General features: G+C 43.2%; 1 protein-coding gene across 3 annotated transcripts in view; it reads right to left on the bottom strand.

Moving 5' to 3' along the window:
* ACOX1 (acyl-CoA oxidase 1) overlaps positions 1-10,138 on the bottom strand; it is a 41,327-nt gene extending 31,189 nt beyond the window's left edge. For 2 of the 3 annotated variants that reach the window (XM_034790297.1, XM_034790296.1), the window contains exons 1-2: positions 9,986-10,125; positions 8,998-9,157 (exon numbers count right to left, since the gene is read on the bottom strand). In XM_034790297.1, the coding sequence (XP_034646188.1) occupies positions 8,998-9,157; positions 9,986-10,094 (269 nt within the window). In that variant the 5' untranslated portion in view covers positions 10,095-10,125. Of the gene's footprint in view, positions 1-8,997; positions 9,158-9,985 lie in introns of all 3 variants that reach the window. The other variant, XM_034790298.1, reaches the window with a different exon arrangement.
* Positions 10,139-10,161: the final 23 nt, after the last annotated feature.

Below are 10,161 nucleotides of genomic sequence, written 5' to 3'. Positions count from 1 at the left end.
TTTGGGAACCTATGCTCTAATGACAGAGATTCCCCAACCTTCCTAGGTAATTTGTTCCAGTGCTTAATTACCCTGACAGGAAGTTTCCTAATGTTCAACCTAAACCTCTCATTGCTTCTTGTCCAATCCTGAGAGGATAAGGAGAACAATTTTTCACCCTTCTCCTTGTAATAACCTTTTATGTACTTGAAAACTGTTATCCTGTCCCCCTCAGTTTTCTCTTCTCCAGACTAAACAAAGATTGTTTTTTTTTTTCCAATCTTTCCTCACAGGTCATGTTTTATAGACCTTTAATGTTTATTGCTGCTCTCCTCAGGACTTTCTCCAATTTGTCCATATTTTACTGAAATGTGGTGCCCAGAACTATACACAATACTCCAGCTGAGACCTTATCAGCAGAGTAAAGTGGAAGAATTACTTCTTGTGTCCTGTTTTCAACACACCTGCTGATACATCCCAGAATGCTGTTCACTTTTTTTGCAACAGTGTTACACTATTGACTCATTTTTAGCTTGTGATCCACTATAATTCCCAGATCTCTTCCTACACTATTCTTTCCTGGGCAGTCATTTCCCATTTTGTATGTGTGCAATTGATTGTTCCTTCCTAAGTGGAGTACTCTGCATTTGTTCTTACTGAATTTGATCCTATTTACTTCAGACCATTTCTCCGGTTTGTCCAGATCATTTTGAATGTTAATCCTACCCTCCAAAGCACTTACAACTCCTCCCAGCTTGGTATCGTCCATAAACTTTATAAGTGAACTCTCTATGCTATTATCTAAATCATTTATGAAGATATTGAACAGAACTGGATCCAGAACCAATCCTTGTGGTACCCCACTCAATATGCCCTTCTAGCTTGACTGTGAACTACTGATAACTACTCTCTGGGAATGGTTTTCCAACCAGTTATGCGCCCACCTTCTGGTAGCTCCATCTAGTCCAGGGGTCATCAACCGGTCGATCGCGCTCGACTGGTCGATCCTAGAGAATCTCCCAGTCAATCGCAATCTCTGGCAGCACAGAGGGGCTGCCACTAAGACAGGTTCCCTGCCTGTGCCAGCCCCATGCCGCTCCCAGAAGTGGCCAGCGCAGCCCTGGGGGCAGGGGAGCAGGGGTCTCCCTCAGTGTGCTGTTCCTGCCTGCAAGCACCACCTCCGCACCTCCCATTGGCTGAGAATGGGGAGCTGCGGCCAATAGGAGCTGTGACGCCAGCGCTTGCAGAGAGGGGCAGGGCACGGAGTCATGTGCCGCCGCGCTCCCCCCCCGTCCCCGGGGCTGCAGGGCCGCGCTCCCCCCCACGTTCCCTGTCCCTTGCCTGCCCCAACCGCTCTCTACACCCCCTTCTCCCAACAGCCCCCCACAGAAACCCCGACCAATCTAACCCCCCCGTTCCCTGTCCCTTGCCTGCTCCCCTCCTCCCCCCACCAGGCCAAGGGAGAACTACGAGCTCCACGTGCAGCCAAACACTGTGGCGCTGCTCTGCAGGGGCGGGGGAGGGACTCTGGCTGCTAGAGGCCCCAGTGGCTGAGAGCGGCTTTCAATCAGGCCCAGCCGTCCAATCAACCGCGCCGCACTCTGCATGAGGGGAAGGGGGAAATCCCGGACATTTCTACTTTATTAGAAATCCCCCCTGGACGGCCATTTAAAGCTGAAAAAGCCGGACATGTCCGGGGAAACCCGGACGGATGGTAACCCTACTGGAATGGCATGGGGCCAGGGTAGGCAAGGAGCCTGCTTAGCGGCAGCCACGCTACACCACCAACCTTCTGTTTGTTTTCATTGTTTGAAAATGTAATGGTTATACTCTGACATTACAACATGCGTGTTATTCTGTGTTGCCCTGGCTACATTTCTGTCCTGTCCTACTAATACCTGTCACTTCTGTAGCACCATCTGTCTGAGGATCTCACAGCATTTTACAAATGGTGAATTGAGCCTAACAGCCCTGGGAGGGAGGCAAGGGTCATCATCCCAATTTTGAAGATTGGGAAATGGAGCCAGTGACTTGCGCTAGGGTCACAGCAAGCCAGTGACATACCCTGAAAAAAAAAGCCCACATTTCCTTTCTTACAGGTCCATGCTAAGCCCACTAGGCAATGCTAAACCCCAGAGAGTGCTGTAGTACAGTGGTGAGCAAGTATTCCCTGTAGATACAGGCACACTTGGACCAGAGTCATCAAAACTGGCAAATGCTCTGGCAAGAGCTCGCCACATGCAAACTGAGGATAATGATGTTTCCTTTTTCCTCACTCTGTCTGTCTTGGCTGTCTGGACTGTAAGCTCTTGGGAACAAAGACTGTCGTACAGTGTGTTTGTACAGCACCTATCACAATGGGACTGATCTCAGCGGGGATTTCTAGGCATGACCATCATACAGATACTAACTAGTAATAATAAAGCGAGGGGTAAGTTACACCTCCCTACCCCAGCATGGTTCCTGGTGTCCGAGGAAGGAGTCACCTGGAAGAAAGGCAGGCTGAATGGCAGCTGTTGTTCTGGGCCAAACGAGGCCTTTGATACGGTTTCCTTGACAAACACTGGAGCTATAACATTCATTTAGTGACAAAGCTCTTGCTTGGGAAGCTGGTAACCTCCATCTGAAAACAAATACAGTACATTCTACCCCAATATAATGCGACCCGATATAACACGAATTCGGATATAACACGGTAAAGCAGTGCTCTGGGGGGGGGGGGGGGGGGGCTGCACGCTCCGGCGGATCAAAGCAAGTTCAATATAACTTGGTTTCACCTATAACATGGTAAGATTTTTTGGCTCCCAAGGACGTTTTATCGGGGTAGAGGTGTATTTGAAAAGCTCTTTCAACCCAGCGAAAGACAAGCTTAGCCGAGAGCCCTGAGGTAGGAGTAATAACTTTACAACACCAAAAAAAAAAGGGGTTCTTCAGAGGAGAGAAATCTGCAAAGCTGTCAACAAAATCCAAACAGAAACCCATCAGACGGGGGCCCCCGACACACCACTGCACTAACATTGGGCTAAGCACAGGGAGAACAATTCATGAAATTAAAGTACAGCTTTCACAAAAGCCCTGCTCAGGACTTAACTTCCGGCTCCATTTTGATTTCTCTGAAAAAAAAAAAAAAAGTAAGCTTTGTTCTCATTTCCTCATTAGTTTCTGGCTCCTCTCTGTGAGCTGGCAATGAGCCTAGAGAGGCTTCTCATTTGCATTTTGCTAATGGGTTGAAGACCCCGTTTTTACTGGAGCACCTATTCCTTTATGGGAGGCTTGCTTTTACCTCAGGGCTCTCTCTCCAAAGATTTGTGGTGCAGCTGTGAGGTTTATCACTAGCTATGTTTATTAAATAGCTTTACAAGGCACAACTTTTTTGGACCACACTTTCCAGCTTCCAGAGTGGGTGCTTCATTCCTGAGCTAATGCAACATCTTCACTTCCTCCGGATAGGCTTTGAGATCTTTCAGTCCTGAAATCTTCAGAATCTTCTGTTATTTTTACAGATATGGGATCTGGCCATTTGTTTTTTTCAAGAAATTGGGTATCCCTGGGCCAAAGCCATTGCCTTTCTTTGGAACTGCCTTGGAGTATCGTAAAGTGAGTGTTTGAAGGCGTCTCCTGGCCTCCAGAAATATATGTCCTTCATCATACAATAGCTAGATTTGTATACTGCATTGCTGAGTTCTTCGGTGTGCTAAGCTCTGCTCTAATGCACAGGTTGTGTAGGACCCTAATGCAGGATAACAATTCTGTAATGCTGATTATAGTGTGAAGGGCCTGGTGAGCCCCGGAGTGATTGCCCAAAACAGGTGAACACATACAGGTGGCTGGTTTGCAGTCACTATTTACTGAGTTGCTTGCAAACAGTTTACTTACAGACTCCTTAACCTCAAGCATGATATGACCCTAGAATAACTAGATCCAGCGACGTTCTTATAGGATTCTATCCCTCACAAAGACATTAGGAGTCTCAGGAGCACACAGGAGTGCTTGGCCCGGCTGCTAGCTCTAGACTTTTAGTCCCACTACAGCCCCATTCCCAGCCCCACCCCTGGAAACCCTGCTTCTTTTCTAATTGTATTTTAAACATCTCTCTCTGCAGGGTTTCTTGACGTTTGACGCTACATGCTATGAGAAATACGGGAAAATCTGGGGGTGAGTATGTTTACCAACCAATACTGTTTGGTATTCTCCTCACATTATCCTATAGCCAGAATCCAAATCGGAGGGTGAAAAAAATCCACTGGAAGAGGCGATCTCAAAGGCCCAAATCCTGTAACTGGACCCTGTTCTCCATGTGGAACCCCAAAAAGGTTAATGGGGCAGTGCCCAGATGCAAGCATCCATTCACATGGATCTGACCGCAGGAGCCAGGCCACAGACATGCTATGTACATGTTAATCTGAACTCCCACATGAAAGCAGTTCCATATCAGATGCAGACTGCCAGCTCCTGCTCCCACTGAAGTTAATGGCAAAACTACCATTGACATAAAAGGAAATTTGTAACTTAGAAGTCCAGTTCTCCTGGACTGCAAACTGTAAAGGAAGGTATATGTATTCCAGATACTACACAGATATGCTGTTATTGTATATAGATCCCAGTTCTACCAACTCTGTTTCCATCTCTAACCCTGACATGCTGAAGTGTGACACATTTACATTACCACTGGTCTTATTCAACACTGGATACTCCCTACAGTATTTGCCATTGCGGTTATTACTTGGGCTACATGCTCTGGTATCTTCTGCAATCTATCCAGCTGGCCCTTATAACATTTTCCCATCCATTCAAAAACCCTTATAAATCCATATTTAACTTATTTATTATCCTATAATGGATGTCTTTAAAAATCTGGTCTTAAAACCATGATTTAAAACAAGAATTCAAGCCAATCTACAGGTGTATTTCAGTGCAACCAGCTGAAAAGGTTCAAGTACGTGAATCAAAAGGATGGAACAAATTTACTGCTAACATCATAACAGAGAGTAAGAGTCTGGAAATCTATAGTCCAAAGAGTGAAAGTGAAGGTACCTACTACTGCCTTTTAGATTCTGTAGCTCTGTGTTCAGTATCTCTCATTGATTTTAGAAGGTGTTTGGCCTTCTACAGGATTGGACCCTTTCTTTAACATTTGTAAAAAAATGTGAAGCAATCCTTTTGTTTTCACATTGTGTGATAAGTTACTGTGACATCTGGCTGAACATTATTTGCTTCTGATAAACCTTTTGTTATTATTCGAGTTATGCATGACATCGCGTGAGGGGCTTGTGTCACAGAAAAATCTGTACTATTGATTGATTGTTTTTGGAAAAGATTTTCCGGTACAAATCTCATACAGGAAAAATCCTATTCTAGCTCCAGAGAGAGGGGAGGGATTGATCTGAGGAAAAATTGAAAAGAATAAATGTTTTACTTGGGAAAATGAGGAACTTCTAGAGAGCTGTCTACATGCATTTGAAGGGCATAAGCACCGAAGAGGGAGAGGAATTTAGGTCAGCAGGCTGAGGTACAACTAGGAGGAATGGGATGAAATTAAATGGAGCATCACCCATTTAAAAATGACACCTTGGCCTGCAATCTTTTACTTACTAGAGATACCAGTAGCACCCACATGACTAAAAATGAAAGAAAGTCGAGAAAAAACAGTATTTCTCTCGGTAGCTTCAGTTTGTTAACTATGTGCATTTGACAGCACTTTGTATATAGTCATTTTCACCATTTCCCCTGGATAGTCAGTTCCTCCTATTCTTTCTGTGTGTCTTTAATGCAACTACAAGAAACAGAAAACTAATTTAAAACACAACTGTAATACTGTAAGCATAAGAGGGGGAATTGGGAACGGGTATAATACTGCACCTAAAACTCCATTTAACTTCCTTTTTTGAAGTGACTAAAATATGATGAAAGAAGAAGAACAGGAGTACTTGTGGCACCTTAGAGACTAACAAATTTATTAGAGCATAAGCTTTCGTGGACTACAGCCCACTACAGCATCCGAAGAAGTGGGCTGTAGTCCACGAAAGCTTATGCTCTAATAAATTTGTTAGTCTCTAATGTAGACACTCAAGCCCAGGGTTCCCTAACATAGGGCAGCTGACTCAGTCCCACTAATCCTGGGCATTCAAGTTTGATGACTGAACCTGGTTTTACTCGCCATACTGAATGTATGCAGTGTAGTTGTAGCCATGTTGGTCCCAGAATATCCAGAGACACTATGCAGGTCTGGAAATGCACACTCTCCATTCTCTGATTCCCCAAAGGGGTTTAATACTCTCTAAGACTTAACAGAAGTTCATTAAGCATGTTTAAAAGTATTTTCCAATTGCTTGTTAGCCAATCAGTTCTTCCCACCTTCCCAGCGTGATGATGAAGGTAGTTCAACAAGGGGTAGTCACACACCAAACTCCCAAGTTCAAAGTTCTGTCATTTTTTTGTTTTTTAAAAAGTTCCTGTAGGCTACATAAGCTACTGAAAGGAAAGGAATTTGCTCAAATTTTCAAAAGCAATTCCCCTGTGGACAGAAAATTTCAACCCAGAAGCTGAATTTTTTTTGAACATTTAGTGTGTGAAAACAAGGTTTGTTACAAAAATATTTCAACTTCCGTAACTGAGAGTCTGACTGGCAACCATAAAAACATTTTGCACTTAGCTTTTGTCTATGTGGGAGGCTATTACAAAATAAGTTAAGGTGTGAACTGAAAGCACAACGGCTATTTCACTCTAACTCCCTGCATGGATAAGCCCTTAGATAAAGGACCACAAACTACTTCCAGAATGTTAGTGAAGCCTCACAATACCTCTGGTGAAGTATTATTCCCATTTGACAGACAAGGAAAATGAAGCAAAAAGTGAAAAGTTGCCCAAAGTTATGTAGCAATTCAGTAACGGAGTCTTATGTTACTAGCCCTTGTACATAACTTAGGTACATGACAAATAGAGGATACTCAAAAACAAACACTGAACTCTAGCCAGAAATCAACTGAGCAATTATTGGACTTTGTTACATTTTGCCTCAAGTATAGTTACATATTATCTTTGATTAAGAAAAAAAAAAACTTTTGCTCAGCACAAATTTCAACATTTGCTCCCATTTTGTCAGTTGTAAAGCAAGTGAAATCGTTCCCTTAATTTCTTCTGTATATTAACTCAATACCAAAATCCTCCTGTATATTATGTTAAACAATTTAAATGCAAAGAGTATGAGGAAACTCAGTTACAGTTTCCACATAAATCCCTACTCATATACACAAATATAGCACTGTACTTTATTACTGCATATGCTAAGTTTTCTGCATTAATTATGTGTGACATATGAAGAAGCTAAAGCTGTTGCCAGAACGATAACTTTGGACTTCCTGAATTTTTCAGTTAGAGCCTGATCCACAACCCATTTGAATTTATGGTCTACTGACTTCATTGGAATTTAGATCAAGTCCTATATTGTCATCCATAACACTGCAATAGCATAGGATTATTAGTGCAAACACCACCATCACTCTGAATTTCCTCAATGGAAGAATTACGTTTTGTACAATTTAGAAAAATATACAAAGAGGGCTACAAGAGAGAAAATGGGAACTGCTATGTACAAATAACTGAATTATATTCCATATATAAAATACTAAATAGTCTTATTCATTTATGTTAGAGTAATTCACTGGACCCGAAATACATCTATAAATCCAAGTCTGTATATCAAAGACCAAATGTATCCTGTTACACATGTAGCTGAGAACACTCCTTCAGTTTCTGTAAAAATAGTTTTATCAGCTGTTCCCAATATACAGTATTTACATTGCAAAAAATCATGAACATTTGCTATCCAAGGCCACAAGATCTACTTGCCTACTCTTTTTCCATAAGAATAATTGAGAAGTGATATTTTACTCCTCTATTTAAAAAAAAAAAAAAAAGCCTCACCCAGGATAAGTGAATTACAGTTTGCCATAGAGTATCTAAGTTTTCTAATCAACAATGAATTTGAATATACATTAAAAAAAGATATATTCAGTGTTGAAAGAGCACTTCCAAAAGAATCACTTTCCAGAACAACTATCTCAAGAGATTTAGAGTCCCCTGATTTATCTTGGGAACTACAACCATTTTTGATGGGACAGTGAATCTTAATGAATTTGGCCTATCTGTCCAATCCAGTGTTTCCATGGATTTCAACAGGAGTTGGACTGAGCCCTTAATGGGTACAATCAGATGCATATTTGTTTATTTAAATGAATACACCTCCAGGTACACTCATGGCTTTGCACCTAGGTATTTAACTTTGCAGTCACTATTTGAAGGGAGTGAACTGAAAGCTACGTCAGACATTGATTTCTCAACTAAGTTTCTTAAACTGTGTCAAAGGTGCTTAACCATATTCAGAGCTAAGTTCATGGCAAGTTAGACTCTGTCTAATTCAGTTGTCAAAGATTTTTTTGTCCAACTTTGAATAATGCAAAGTTTATATATATATAAAAAAGAGATCAGCTAAATGAAAGGTCAGACTTTAATTCTTTGGGCTAAAAGGAAACATTTCAAACCCAAAAAGCATTGTTTTGTCTGAAAATTGTCTTAGGACCTCTTCAACAATGACAATACAATAGCTCTATTTACAAAGTGAAGTAATCAGCTTCATAGAAGTACATTAAAGACAGTGATCTCATTTACCCCACTAATTAAAACAGTCAACATATTTAATTCCTTATGGTTAATTTAGAATGACTAAGAGCCATCTTAGGGAAATTTTTACTATCTTTGGCATTACAGAAGATTTGATCATTGCTAGGTTTATAATAAAGGAGTCTGAGGAAATGGACACTGTAGTCAATAGATTTGATCCCTAGGGAATTAGGGTGTGCACCAAAGATCACTGAAGTCAAGACATGGGGGCTTTGGCTCAGGTTCCTAGTTTGCTTTAAAAAATTGAAGGAAAACAAAACAAAAAAAAAAGAGCTCTGATTTAATTGATGATGCAGAAGAATTTTCTTCTAGCATCTGCTTTGCATCAGAGTCAGGTACCTTTTAAACCAGTAGATTTCATCAGGATCTGCAACCCCATACTCTCTGAGCTTCACCACCATCAGGGCACTCTTCCTGATGGCCTCCTCATAGCGCTGACTGCGGGAGAGGAAATTCAAATCCTCATGCTGGAAGTCTGGATCATTCAGAACTAAGGCTTCTGAGGGCACAAAGGAAGAACAGAAAAGGAATTAATGGTCAAGAGATCAAGACAGTCATCCCCCGAGGAAGGGTAAAACTATAAGGATTGTTGTGCTCAGCCCAGAGATACTAAAATCTGAAGCAAGTTCAGGTGCAATTGCTAGTCAAAATACTTCTTGCCGTGGATCATTTTCACATTAAGTGTATGTACAAGCACCTTTTAGTCAGTAATTCACTGGTATGGCACCACAGGGCACTAAGGTACTCATATAGTTCCCATTATTGTAGTGTATCTAGCCTTGTAACACCCCTGTTAGGTAGAGGAGTGCTACATTAGCCACATTTTACAAGTGGGGAACCGAGAGACTAAATGTCTTGCTCAAGGTCACACAGGAAGTCTGTGGCAGAACACGGAAACGAACCCGGTCCTAGGCTAGTGACCTAACCACTGGACCATCCTTTCCCACAGTCCCATATGGGGCCCCTGGGTATAAGGCAGGAGCAGGAAGCAATATCAAGCACCTACCTATGAGCGCCTTGCCTTCTCTAGGGACAGAAGATGCAAGATTTCCATATATGTGGTGTCCAACTTACCTGGCGGGGTCGGGGAGAAGGGCGATACTACAAACCCCCCAATTGAGCTCCCGGGGTAGTACACACACAGGAATGGGAGCTCCCCAGGTTCCAGTGGGGGGGGGGTCTCAAAGTGGGCACGGAGAGGGGTAGGGGAGTACCCCAACGTGAGGAAGGGGGTCCCCTCAGAGCCCGTGGGGGAGGGGCGCCCGGGGAGGCTCCGTCCCGTGAGGAGGGGGGTCCCCTAGAGCCCGTGGGGCGCTCAGGCGCTCACCGATCTCCCTGCGGCGCCGGGTCCGCTCGGCGCCCCCATCCAGGACGTGGGTGAGGAGCTCGGGGTTGAAGGAGGCCGAGTCACGCTCCCTGCGCAGATCCTTGTTCATGGCGGTGGCGGTGGCTCCCCGACTCCGTGACCCCCCCCCAGCCCGCACTGACTGACTACGCGTCAAT

This window comes from Trachemys scripta, chromosome 14 (genome assembly GCF_013100865.1).
Source record: "Trachemys scripta elegans isolate TJP31775 chromosome 14, CAS_Tse_1.0, whole genome shotgun sequence".
Taxonomy (NCBI): Eukaryota; Metazoa; Chordata; order Testudines; family Emydidae; genus Trachemys; species Trachemys scripta.
This window is presented reverse-complemented; position numbering and strand designations above follow the sequence as displayed.